The 14634-nt window shown below is 37.1% G+C and overlaps 1 protein-coding gene across 1 annotated transcript in view; it reads left to right on the top strand.

The window, feature by feature from the left end:
- The window catches only part of LOC140451325 (glutamate receptor ionotropic, delta-1-like), a 93527-nt gene extending 79760 nt beyond the window's left edge, over positions 1–13767 (top strand). The window contains exons 10-11 of the mRNA XM_072545093.1: positions 8320–8462; positions 12693–13767. Coding sequence (XP_072401194.1) covers positions 8320–8462; positions 12693–12913 — 364 coding nt within the window. The 3' untranslated portion in view covers positions 12914–13767. The remainder of the gene's footprint in view (positions 1–8319; positions 8463–12692) is intronic.
- Positions 13768–14634: the final 867 nt, after the last annotated feature.

The following is a 14634-nucleotide window of genomic DNA, read 5'->3' as shown; positions in this document are numbered from 1 at the left end:
ATAAAATCTTGGTCTAAACAACCACTCAACAAAATAATACTCGACAAGTCTCATCATGAACAGAACGACCGCCCGACCGACCGCACACACACATTAACACACGAGGTGATCAACCCTACCCCTAGGAACATGTGTATACCAATATAAGATAGGGATCCACATGTTCGAAGATCAAACCGGTCACACCTCGCTAGTCGAAGTGGTACCTATCTGACCCCCGGGCTTTTCCTCCACCCCTCCTCAGCGTGTTAATAACGTGAGGAGGCTTATGATCTTAGAATTTACTAAGGTACTTTGGGTAATGAAGTACCTTCCGTTTTTAATAGTTGTGGTTATGCCACCTAACTGTAGGGGTAGCCTGAATGTCGGCTTTTCTCCCTATTTACTTTACTGTTTCTTTTTATTTATCTTAACGTCGGGACTGGAGTCCCTAAAAATTTCGTGTGTTCTGGTCAGAGAGTCCCCAGTCGTGACTAGCGGCTCTCTAACCAGAAGTGTTTTGTGTGTGCTCGTTCGCTCATCCGACGCGCGACGATTTGACAAAAATGAATTTTGTTCTCCTCGTCGGCTGGGCGCTCGATGGGATTGTCCGGCCATCAAGCTCATGCCTGCCGCACATGGTCTCAATGCTCGGAAATTCGCGATTTTTTTATGCCTGAAGGGCCTGTGCCTGTTGGCTATGACTATATTTTATGTTACTTTTCATTTTTAAATTCATAACTGTATGAAATCGACATACAGTTTTTTCCGAAACATTTTTTTTTATTTTTAATCATTTTTTCATCGGTTTATTAATTATCTCCGTTCTATATGGCGGTTAGCCACAGAATCAGATGATAAAATTCCCGGTTTCGCGGGTTATGTTGGTTTCCGTCGTTGTCAGTTCGTATACTTTTTCCCGATTTTTAACGATGGTGTTAATAAGGTGCGTTTTTAAAATTTTTTATTTTTGTTGGCGTGTCTTTGTTAGCCAGTGAGCATTTTTTTATTTTTATTATCTACCTATGCTAACCTAACTATGGAGTGTGCATTCCCAAGTGTATAGCGCTCTCACACACTCCGTGTATATACCTATAACTAACTTAGTTCTATTCTATCACTATGTGTGGGTGTGGTTGAGGTGTGCATTCCCGGGTGTATAGTGCCTGCACACACCTCGGTGTATATTGTACTTAAAACTAAAGAAAAGAAAATATTTTTTTGTTGCTCACTGTCTACCTTTTTCTTTCAGTTTACTCTGTGGCTATCTCTTTTCTTCATGTTTACTAATTCCTATATCCTATGAGCTGTTGCTTTGGCCGTTTATGTACCAGTCTGTGGTTTATATCGTAGTTTGTCAACTCTCTTAATTTTGTATTTGGATGGTTTCTGGCTTCGTTAAAGATCTTGTAGGCTCTTTCATCCATAATTCTTAATATTCTTTTTTCTCCTGAGTCCCTGTAGAGGTATCTTAGCGGTACGTAGCTAGGTAGGTTCAAAGCTTCTCTTATTATCCAATTTTGTGTTGTTTGGATTTTCTTTCTGTTGGATTTGCATGTGTGTCCCCAGGCGGCAGATGCATAAGTTAAGGAGGGTAGTATTATGCTGTTAGCTACTCTCATTTTTGTTTTAAATCGAAGTTTGCTCTTTCTGCCTATTAGCGGTGAGAGTTGACTTCTAAGTGCCTTTGCTTTGTAGACAGTTTGTTTGACGTGATTTGTAAAGTTGAGTTTACTGTCTAGTGTGACTCCGAGGTATTTAGCCTCGTTCGTCCATTCAACAGGGGTATTTCCTACCGTGATCTCCCTGTCCGGTCTCTTTTTTCTGTGTTTGTACATAACGGCTTGTGTCTTGTCCGGGTTTAGTGCAATGTTCCACTTTATACACCATCTTTGGAATCTATTCAGAGCACTTTGCAGGTGGTTTGCAGCCAGGTTTGGGTCTCTGCTACTGGCTGCTATGGCTGTATCGTCCGCGTACAGACTAACCAGCGTTCTGGGGTCTGTCGGAGTGTCAGCAGTGTAGATAGTGTACAGGTAAGGCGACAGCACCGCCCCCTGGGGCACACCCGCCTCCAGAGTCCCGAGCTCAGATAGTGTTGGTCCTATCTTAACTCTGAACCTTCTGTTGGCCAGGTATGACGCAAGAAGACATGTCATCGCCTCGCTGTAACCTAGGTTACTCATTTTATAAAGTAGACCCAGATGCCATACCCTATCGAACGCTTTACTCACGTCGAGGAACGCAGTTGCTGTGTACAACTTTTCGTTGAAGCCTTTAGTTATGTGTTCTGTTAGTCTCAGTACCTGAAGTTCGCAAGAATGTTCAGATCTGAATCCAAACTGAGATTCTGGTATAGATCCCAAAGCTAGAGATTCATCATTGAGTCTTTTTAAAATGACTCTCTCTGCGATTTTACTTACTGATGAGAGTAAGCTTATCGGTCTGTAGTTTTGTGGAAAAGTGCCGTCTTTTCCCGGTTTAGCAATCATCATTACGTGGGCTTCCTTCCATCTGTCCGGGAAGTATCGCAGTTTTAGTATGCCATTCACGATATTCGTGATGTATACTACTGCTTTCTTCGGTAGATTCTTGAGGGCCTTGTTGGTAATGTTATCCGGTCCTGGTGCTTTTTTCGCATTTGTCAATTTAATCAAATTTTTGATTTCTTCAGGGGACGTGTGGACTAGTCCTATTCTTCCCTTTCTCTTCTTTAGTCTCCTAGCGTAGTTTTCGACTTGAATGGTGAAGTCGATGTCTTCATGCGGATGTTCGTTATTTTGACATGCCTTTTCCAATTCGTCCTTTAGTACTTCGGCTTTGTCATCTTCTGTGTAGACGATTCCATTTTCTCCGTGTAGCGGTGGAATCGGTTTTTTGTCTTTACGTAGGACTTTTGACAGTTTCCAGAAACCGGATTTATTTGGATTTAGCTCTTGAATATAGTTATCCCAGCTTTCGTTTCTATGATTTTGCAGTTGTCTCTTGACTTCTCTGTCCAGCTCGTTTGCAATCCTCTTGTCTTCTTGATTTCTTGTTCGGTAGGCTCTGCGTCTTTTTCTATTTTTTTCTTTGATCAGGTCCTTTAGTTCGGTGCTAATGTCCCTGAATCTTCCGCTTATCGTATTAACTACAATTTCTTTGGAGCTGGCATCGATGGCATTTTTAATTGTATTTTCTAATTTAACCACACTATCTTCTAGTTCGACGATGTTATTTATAGTGGGTATCGCACCGATGTTTTCGCTCACTATTCTTCTGTAGTTTGGCCAGTTTACTATGCTTCTCTTGTGAGGCTGCAATTGATTAATATCAATAGCGCCTAGGGTCAGGACGATTAGATTATGAGTGGAATCGCCTTCATTTAATGAATGTATTTCATATTGTTGACCCACGTTGTGTAGGATTGCAATATCGAGATGAGTGGGTTCTGCTACTCCGTTGTAGCATGTTGGATCCGTTGGTCCGACTGCATAAGTGTTATTTTTTGTCTCGAGATAGGCACAGAGCCGTCTGCCATTCGGATTTGTCCTTCTGTCGTACCAGTTCGGTGATCTCGCATTTAAGTCTCCGATGATTATCGTGGGTTCTTCTGAATTCAGGATTTTGTTGAGGTCCTCGTCTAGGATCGGTTCATTAGGCCTTACGTATACTGAGACGATTTTTAGTGTCTCGTTTCCAGCGATTAGTCGTACTATCGTGGCTTCCATTGTGACCAAACCATCAGGTGTCGGTATGTTTTGGTGCTCTATTCCTTTTTTGACCATAATGGCTGTTCCTCCCGAGTTCGCTCGGTGGTCTGTCCTGTAGATATCATAGCCTGGGAATTTTGTTTTCTTCCTCTCCACCAGTTTGGTTTCTTGTAGGGCTATGATATCTAATTCTAATCGATTTGCGATTTCGTCCAGAAGATTTATTTTTGTGAATAATCCACCTGAGTTCCAAGACCCAATGCGTAGATCTCCCGATTGGTGTGCTAACATTGCTTGCCGAAGGAGCTTATTACAGTCATAACTTGTGTGAGTTGCTCCAGCATTGTGGAGAAGTGTGCCATTTTGGCGTTGATGTCATTGTTGAAGTTAGCAATGAGAGTTGCAGCTTCTGTGACTGCAGTTGTGGATTCGCTTTCCTTTTGATTTTTTGTTGCCTGTGCGTAACTTACTCCGTTATTGGTGGGTTTGCTATTAATTTGTTTACTTCTTTGCTGTGTCCTGACTGGGACTCTTCTTTTCGGTGCTTTTACGCATCCGCGGTAGTTGGCGGTGTGTTCGCCGTTACAATTTGCACATTTAGGAGTGAATTCACCCTCCATGTCACATTCGCTGCTAATGTGGTTTTTGCCACATTTGACACATTTAGCCCCACAATGGCACGCCTTGGAGCTATGATAATACCCTTGGCAGTTGTAGCACTGCATAGTTTCTCTTATGTTCTTGATTTCATCCTCTACATGTATTTTCATGTAGCAGATGTTTGTTAGAGCTTTAATTTTTTGATCGTCGTCCTCTCGGATGGTGATCAAGAACATTGGTAGCGGCTTTTTGTCCTCTTTCTTAGAGATGATATTTATCACCCTAGTGGCTTCTATGCCTTGTTCCTGTAATTCGTTCAAGATGATTTTTGGGTCAGTATTGGCGGCCAGCCCTCTGACTACTACTCGCTTCATTCGGTCGCCATCTATTGGATAGGCAACGAATTCCAATTTTGGTACATGGTTTTCGAGAATCTTGACCATTCCCAAGTAATCTTCCCTTGTCTTCGTTTGTATTACGATCGTCCTTCCCGATCTTGCAAACTTGTTCACAGATATGATTTTATTCTCAGCGGCTTTTTGGAAAACTCGCTGGTGTTCGTTGACAGACTTCAAGATTATCGCCGGTGGTTTTGGCGTTGGTTTTGTCGTCTTTTCTGTGTTTACTTCAGGGTTTTGTGTCTTACTGGTGCCTGGTTGCATCCTCTTTTCTTGGTCTTGTCGTTTTTCATGGATTTGTTTGATATTTGAATCCATTTCCTTTTCTTTTCTCCTTTTTACTATTTCAGTCTGTTGTTCAGCTACGCTGACAACTGTTCTTGGTCTTTTGCATTTGGGCGACTGCCAGTCGTTTTCTTGAACCGCATTTGTTTTCCAATCGTCTTGTTTGGTGGTGTCCATTTCATTGTTATCTTCAGGTTCGTGATTTTTAGCTTTCTTTGTTTCGGTTTTTGGTTTTTCTTTTTCTTCAATTTTTTTCTTCTCGATTTCTTTAGCGGGTTGTTTTGTTGTTTTGGATTCCGTTTTTTTCACCGGAATCTCCGTCTTCTTGGTTTTTTCAGTGTTCTTGCCGGTTTCGACTTTCTCTTTTTTCTCTCTCGCTTCGAGTAGGGCCATGATTTTGTCCGTAAGGCGTCTGTTTTCAGCGTCCTTTTCTTTTATCGTTATTTGAAGCTCCTTAATTTGTGCTTGGAGTTCCTCCTGTGTTTTTCTATAGCACTTGTGCTGTACTTCAATTATCCTATTAAGTTTCTCGATGGCATGAAACAAATCCATTTTTTCCATCGTTTCTAGGTCGGGTTTTTTAACTCTTTTTAGTTCGTCGTAGTCTTCGTCCGAGTCGACGGGGAGGGCTCTCTTTTTCTGGGTTCCATCATCCATGATGTCCTCAGCTGGTTGTGAATAATCTCGCGGTTGACTGATTTCGTATTTTAGTTCGGTTAGTTCATTGTTTAGCATTTCATAGGTGTCTGACACAACGACCTCAAGGGATTGTCGCTTACTTCGTCTTCATGTTCCGACACGTACGTGTCGGGACTGTCTGGGGGGGAGTTTACACGCGCCATGTAGCCTTACGGCAGTGAACTATGGTTCAAACAAATGATTTTAATCTTACTTGGAAGACTCTGTTTTTTGCGTCCGTGCTGGCCGCTGCCAGTCCGGATTCTGGGTGCCGTCCCAGGAGCCTGCTCGGAAGTTCACTCCCTGTGTTGACAGGGAGGGTTCCACTTGCGGTTCTCTATATCACAGGGGCAGGGGGCTGTTGCTGCTCGACTTGAATTGCTACTATTCCAAGCCTCGCAGTGTCATCCCTTGCGGACCCACTGTGGTTAACCCGTATAATATTCAGAATTTACCGCTATTACCGGTATCCGTGGTGGCGCCAATAAATACAACGGTCACCAACGGTTTACAGATAACAACGGCTCATTCACTGTTCTTCTTTGTTAGAAAAACAAAGGACAATCACTTTCTGTGCTTACATACACAGGGTGCTGATAAGCACCATGAAGGCCCTATTGTTCTCTTATCACTGACGTCACGATCGCTCGGTTGCACGTCCTCACTGTTTGGCTGCTAGAACCAAACTTGATCGATCGTTTGATCCAGTTTGATTGATCCCTAGTCCCCCGACCGACCGCTTGGCACCAGGGGAATAAGTATGCCGCCTACGCCCCGGCGGTCGTATTCGACCGCTGACCTATTTTTTCAAAAAATTGGGACTAATAAATGAAATTGGTGAAATATTAGTAATGGAAGTATTTCAGTTGGTTGCCAGATGCACTTTTTTCAACTTGGCACCATGGACTTTTTTAAACATTTTTATGTGGCAGTCAACCTGTTAATGTTTGTAAAAGAACTTCGTTTTATATATTAAATAGTTCGTTTCCAACAATTTTATAGCGTCTATACGAGATTTGGTTATAATGGGTCTCTAAATTATTGATGCGGAAGTTCATCAAAATAACGTTGAGCATCTGAACCACAAAAATTTTTTTAGATGCTGCATGTCTACATATTTCCCCTGACTTTAGCGAAGCTTTATAAAACTAATTAATTGGGGAGTTTTTACCTGTATAAACGTAAAGAGGTAGCTCAAATTCCATTTCTAGCAATTTGGGGGTAGTCAATCTCTGTTGTGTTATTACTGTGGTCTCACAGTAAGTGCTACTGAATGTTGTTCTGTAGTACAAAAGACGGGGATGATTCCTAACAGCTTTTACCTCGCGGATGGGTCGAGTTAGAAAAAGGCATTTATTTTTATAATGCTTGCGTAAATATTCATCCACTTTCGAAAATACTCTAGAGGACATTCTTCAACATGAAACAGTGATGGTTTTCTAGCGTTTAGCAGTTTTATAGACTTCTGTCCAGTCTTGAAAAAGTTCGGCTTTTGATTTTTGATTGACTGATTTTGATTGATTTTTGAATGCCGAAAAGGCCTTCTGACATACTGAATCTTCTTGTGTTTCGTCATTTATATTATAACGGATTCTATAACTAAAGGCGGCATTATGAAGACGTGAAGGGTCCTCTGATACTCGTGGTTTTCGTTGCTGTACAGTTTGTACAGTAATTAATCCGCATAAGTATATATTCTGGGCAACTGTCGACTCCATGAAGTTGAACTTTCTAATAATTTAAATTCTAGCTTGTTCCGGTATTTGTAGAAAACACTTAAACCTAACGCACTTACAATCCAGTCCAATTACGTGGCTTTGTCTATTTAATTTTTTATTTACTTCATGAATTCGTCCATATTTTCTACGTTTCTTTGCATTATTTTCCCGTGTGTCCATAACATCACATTTTATAAATTCGTCACTCTCACTAGGCATATTTACAACTTGATAACTCTTCTTTCAGGTTCAATAAACAAACATGCATAACCCCTCTGAACTGCTTACAAACTAAATGTATTAACCGCTTCGTCGGCGTCGGTCACTTTGACATCCCTCCTTTTTTCCTGTAGCGCTCGGACATGCCTCCTTTTTTACTCTGTATAAAAAATATAAAAATATGTGTTATATCCTGACTAACCTCGTTCATCAATGTGAATTTTCTACACGAAATAGTATCCAGTTTGTGCCACTATATGGTCTAATTATCTCATTTTCGCCCGTCATTTCACATACCTCCTTTTTCCCTGTACCCTTCAATTGTCTTATATAGCTTTTCGGAAAAAAAAAAAAAAAAAAAAATATGAGAAATTGAAAAGATATGGGTACACTTATGACAAATGAACGAATGGAAAAGAAATTTTTGAAGTGTGTAAAAAATTGTTTAATTCCTAGCTGAGCGCTTTCAGCGTACAAAGCGTAATACTTGAAGATAGTTCTTAGGGAAGGGTCCTTATGGATTACAATCAAATTTTAATGCATCTAACGCTTAGGTTGCAGTTGCTTTTCGTTAATAGTTATTAAATAGTTACTAAATTATTTTAAAACTAGTTAGTTGATATTTACTAATAAAAACAGGAGAAACCACTGGTCTTAGGATAAATAAATATATACATATTAACGTGTAGTAAGTAATGTGTAAAAATAATGTTACTAAAAAACTTTACTAAACGTTTAAATTTGTTTTAGCGTCAGCAGAATGTACGAAACTGGAATTTATGATTACATTATTTCTATGATATATCCTGAATTAATGAAATGTGAAAAACCAAAAACCTTTCAAAGTGCAAGACTTGCCGATCTGTCCACGGCCTTCTTTATCTTACTCTTCGGTAATATGAATTGTATTATAATTAACTCATTAATCTAGATCTAGACAATTTGCTAAAAAGCACATATTATTATTTTAAAAAATTATATTATATAATATATAATAGGAAAAGATAAGCCATATAAAGTACGTGCCTCCTAATGGAGAAATACATTGCCTTACAAGTCCTTATAGTACAGATCCCGGCCTGTACAGATAAATGTAAGCAAGTGTGGTTCGCTTTATCTCTGGCTTCTCAGCCTCCATGATAAACTTTCCTAGACAGTAAAGCCCAAAAATCCAAAAATTGGACAAGCTTGCGGCAAGTTTGGAGGATTATCATTTTTGGGAACAAAAAGTATGTGGTATCGAAGTTAGTTTTGGGTATCACTTAAGTAATGGCATGATGCTAGGTGAGGTCAAAACATGATATCGTCATTAACATAATGTTTGTTGACAAACTGATGCAATTTGGATAATCAGTTATTAATACAGCTCTGACAATTTAAAGATTTACCCCTCACTCTTCCCACAAAAGGTCTAGATACACCCTTGTTAGAAATTGTGCACCAGACAAGAATTGTATCTACAAATTTTGTTTTATATTTGTATCTAACATTATCAGAGCATTCTTCTACGTTAATAATAATATATAGATCGACGACTCTACGTAGAGTATAAGCCGCTTAATTCTGTGAGCCTTTTTAATCGATTTATTGTTGAATTAGTCCGCATATATCCTTTGGCCTATTTTTTAAAGAATATTATTTTGTTTCTTTCCATCTTATTTTTGGTCTTCCTCTTGATCGGTTTATTACTGGTTTCCAGTTCGTTATCCTCCTAAATAGTACGTCTTCTTCTGTTCTTTGTATGTGTTTAAACCATATCAGTATTTGTGCTTTAATAAATTTTACTATGTCTTCCCTTTCGGTTCTTCTACATTATTTGTATAAAATCCATCTTTAGCTTTATTTTACAATTACTCAAAGTAAAATATTTTTCGGCATCTAAAATAAAATAATTTTCATTGGCAAAATGTACCTGTCTCAGTTGAAATTATCTTGGTATACGAAGGAGTTTTGCTTAGGAGTATTTGGGGCACTTACATCGCTTTCGATATTTAAGACCATTTCGAATCGACCAAAATATCGAATATTTTGGAATTTTCTAATTCTTGTTTTTTTTTTAATAAATTCTGGTTAATCAAGTCGTTTATTGTGAAAAAGAGTTTATTTTAAGATTCTTTAATGAATAATTTTAAGTTTTAATGCGGAGAAAATTGCGAAAAAATATGTTTAATGTTAGGTAAATAATATTGTTTTACTCTAAACTTAAATGCTGATTTAAATTGCTTAAACACGTCTTTTTTAATGAAAGAACTTCATAATCAGTAATCGGTATTTCCCCATCTAGCTCTTATTACTGCTTGTATCCTTCTCGGCATGTTTGGAAGTAAATGGACATATCCTTAGGAAATTGCATTCCATTCATCTTTTGCACCAATATGAATCTGCTCTATTGTATTTGGAATGGGATTTCTTTGTCGTATGTGGCGATTTAACTGATCTAACATGTGCTCTATTGGATTTAAATCCGGGCTAGACGGTGGCTAATTCAATCTTCGAATTTGGACCTCATCAAGATAATTACTAACTTGGCAGCGGCATATGGTGGAGCATTATCGTGCATGAATCTGTCATATCCAATGTAATCAACATATGGCAAAAGATGATTTTGCAGGCTATTTTGAACGTAAGAGTCACCAGTCATCCGTCCAATCACTTCCACAAGTGCTAATACCTTCCCAAAGCATTATGCTACCACCTCCAAAACTAACGGCCTGGGCAAGATTGCAGGTAGCGAATCATTCTCCAACTCTTGTTCTGTAGACGTGGTTTTGGCCATCTGGCTTCAATAATAGGATTTTGGTCAGATTGAAACACTCGTCAAATACCTGGGTATTCAGATTTATAGAGTAAACCATATTTTCCTGGACAACAAGCTCAGAGGCGTAACTTAGGATTTATTTGTATTTATAACAAAAATTTAATAATTTCGTTCTAAAATATTAGTTGTCATTTCTTTACTAGTTAGTCAGTAACAAATCGAGGGTACATCATTTTTGTTTTTAAATGGCATATGTATAAAATCAGAGTTTGGTGTTTATTGAAAGTAAACTAAATGTAAGACCAAATACTTACCATGTCGGGATAGTAATATGTGCAATGGAGCATATTGCAAAACTATGTATTCAGTGCATTAATAAATGGGCGTAGCATGAAAAAATCTGAATATCTCCTCAAACCTTACGCAGCATCGATTGAGATACTACTGTATTGTGTACATCTTCTGTTTCTTACGAAAACGTTCTTCTGTGAGGTAAAGGGACGTAACCGTTAACCAGAAGAATTCTGATAAATAAATACAACTCTTGGCTTCATAGTTCAAATCCTGAGTAGCGTCCATAATAGTATATTTCACTAGCTCTTCTATGACCGACTGACTTATAAAAAGCTCAAAAAATTTAATAGGATGACTATTTTCACATAATACTAATACTGGCACAAACGTATAATTCCAAGATAAAATCGACCTTTCTAGATCACCTTTTCCCATTAAAATTTGACCTCGGTTTTAGCTCTTTTTTTACGAATTTTAACGATTTTGGTATTTTATTGAACAGTACCTATTGAATATATTTTCTTTACTTTCGAGTTCGCTTTTAAGCGAGTTACCTTATTGTCTTTCTTTTATATCTACCTCCATATTTAATAAAATATACTTATTTTCTCTACTATACATCATTATCTTCGTCGTCTCCTGAAACACAGTCGGTATTTTCGCCTTCATTGTCGGGAGGAGTATATGCTTTCTCGCACTACTCGAATAGTATCATCGTCAATATTCTCGGTCTCCTCTAATAGTTCAGTAGTTGAAAGTGACTTTTTCCTAAAAAACTACCAAAAATGTAAAATAGTTCTACAAGTGCCCAAGGGGTCGTTAACTACCCAGCAACAAACAATAGCTTATTATTTCCAAATATTATAAGAAAAGCAATAAATATCAATACAGATATGTACAAGAACAACCAATAAAGAAATAAAGACTTAGAAATATCTACATAAACAAAATAATCAAATAAACGCTACTGACCATTTAGAATTTGGAAACATGTCTCTATTTATTTACAATCGCAATACATACTAACTAGAAAGAAGTGTTTGTTATAACTTATAACTAATCGCGCGGGAGTGAAAATTAGTTGATGTGTTGTGTTAGTTAGCGGTGGGGGCAATCCTGGCTCCATCTGTAAATCACAACCCACACTAGATAGATATTTTTAGTTCGTGGGTCGTTAACGACCCCTTGGGCATTATTGGGTTAAAATATTTTCTCCATTGTCATTTTTGGCTCCATATATTGTTTTTAGAACTGTTTTTTAAAAGTTTCCAATAGATTCTTACCTTTTTGAGTAAGTGTTTATATGCTTGGCTCAGACCTGCCCTATGGTCTTTTTAGAGTTTTATATATTTTAGTTTTTGTACTTTTCGAGAAATAAATTGATATTATTTGTTTTGATAGATTAAAGTACTGCCATATATTTTCTTTTACTGATGTTTATTACAAATCCCCTAGTTTTTTATAGCTGTGAGAATCCTTTTTTAAGGTCTTAGTGAGCTTGGATGCTCTTTTAAATATTGTGCCGTTGGGTTACCTAATTCCAAAAGTTCTAATGACTTTTTCCTGTTTTTAATAAACGTAGTACAAGAGAGTCTAACGTCATTATTTATTGTAATTGGGCGAGACAAATCTCCACCTAACCAAACTTTGAACTTTTACATTTCAGTAATGAACTATTGACAACAAAATATAATAACTCGTTTATTATATTAAATTAATCTGGACAACTACTAGAAACGTGTTTTTTGTGATTGAAAAGTGACATTGTTATTTGAGAAAAACATGCTGATACTTTTCACTAGATATTTGACGTTATTGCGACCTGCTATTTTTTGAGCTGAAAACTAAGAGACAATTTGCCATGCATGGAAGCTCATTTTAAAGCATTAAATTCTTATTAGGCTACTTTATTCCTTTTTTTGTTAACAGCAATATAGGCCAGGTATTGTAACCCAACAGTTGGTTCTTTTAAAATTAACAAAATTTTATAAAAAGTTTTCTAATATGAAAGCAAAAATTTTAAATCAAAACTTGTTTCTCTTTGATTTGGCGTTTATTTAATATGTTTTAGGATGTGCTGCAAGCTTCACCATTATGATTCTTGAATGTTGCTGGAAAAAAAGGCACAGAATATACAAAAACATAAAGAAAAGATGGGGACATGAACAAGATTTTCATATTAGTAGATATAATCAACAAAGCAATTATATGTATTCACTTCCACCGAGATATCCAGGGAATGTAACCATAAACCCTGGTCAAACAAACAAGTTCCATGGGTTCATGAATTAACAACATTTGTCGATGTGTCAAACCTAAACAAATGAAATACAATTATACTAGAATTTTAAGAAATATAATAAATAAATGTTTTTGCGGTCAATTATAACGCAAAATATAAAATTTAATATTTTTGTCTCACTATCATATTTTTCTGCATGAGAGACATCCAAGTGAAGTCAGCTAAGGCCACAGACTATTAAATAACCTAGAGGTCAAATTCGCTCTCTCTTCTATGGCGCTACCGCTTAAGTCCGTCTCTGGCCTCCTCCAGCATCTGCCTCAAAGCATCCCTTTCCTTGGCTACCAGTCTCGGCTCCAGTCATCTACCCTCAATATATTTTTAGCATCGGTTCTCACTTTTGTCTATCCACCTCTTGCTTGGTTTTCCTACTGACCGATGTCCCACCATGGTTCCACTAAGTGTTCTACTAGGTGTTCCGTTATTATCCATTCATACACGGTGACCTGCGCAGCGTAATCTTTGTGTATATTTAATGTCCGGTTTACAGCGCCACGCGCGTTCTTGTTCCCAGGCTCCATTCACGTGTATCAACCCAGTCTTTTACACGTAGATCTCTATCTGACATTGCGTTTTGGACTCCATCAAGCCATATTGTTTGTCTTCCTCGTTGTTTTAGCTTGGGTAGCTACCAATCCAATATTATCTTCGGTAGGCGATGGTCTGTCACTCTCTGTACATTTTCGTACCAAATACCTGTTTTTGCTGTATTTCTTCTGTGATGGTGGTTGTTCTCTTCATGATTGGTCTTGGTTCTCTCCATGATTGGTCTTGGTTCTCTCCATTCATGTATTTGTTACGTGCATCATTGTCAATATACCCGCTGATTTGCGTCAGAAATCCATTTTTAAGCTTTATGTCACGTCATGTTAAGCACATATGTGTCATAATGTAAGTATATTAACAAAACAATTTACGTTTTTAATACAAAATTGAAGAATGACTAAATTATTAATTCATGCATTTTGAAGTAGCATTTACTCTTATGATCCTCTGTTTTCCCAGTGAAGTCTACTCTTTCAGTATACAACGGGAAAACATTGCCTGAAGAAAAGTTACTTATTACAGACAGAGCAATGTCATTTGCAATGCAATGCAAACATTTTTAATGAATCAACACATATACAAAAGGATACACTCTTTTAATTTTGATTTCTTTTCTCATATCAACTCATTGTTCAACACTTCCGGAAGCATATTTATCTATATCAGTTTCTATTTTGTTACGTTCATATTATTTTCTTTTTTTGTCCTCTAGCTGGTTAAGCCAGTAACATAGTCACTGCTTTACGGCCTCCATTTTTAGAGGATGATATGATGTCATTTCAATTCATAATATTGAAGATTGTAGTCAAAGTTTAAATTAATAAATTTTGACACTAACCGAAATACGTATGTTCTATCTTGGAATTTCTTGTAGTACAACCCGATGCACTACATGATCGAACCATTTTTATACAAGAAAATTTTATTTAAAAAAAATTCATTTATAAAAGACCGGAAACCTAAAGATTATCCAATATATATATATATATATATATATATATATATATATATATATATATATATATATATATATATATATATATATATATATAGATATATATATATATATATATATATATATATATATATATATATATATATATATAAATGTTTTGGATGGGTTGGAGTCAATAAAAGGGGCTATTGCTAAAACTATTTATTATCT

The sequence above is a fragment of the Diabrotica undecimpunctata genome, chromosome 1 (assembly GCF_040954645.1).
Source record: "Diabrotica undecimpunctata isolate CICGRU chromosome 1, icDiaUnde3, whole genome shotgun sequence".
NCBI lineage: Eukaryota > Metazoa > Arthropoda > Insecta > Coleoptera > Chrysomelidae > Diabrotica > Diabrotica undecimpunctata.
This window is presented reverse-complemented; position numbering and strand designations above follow the sequence as displayed.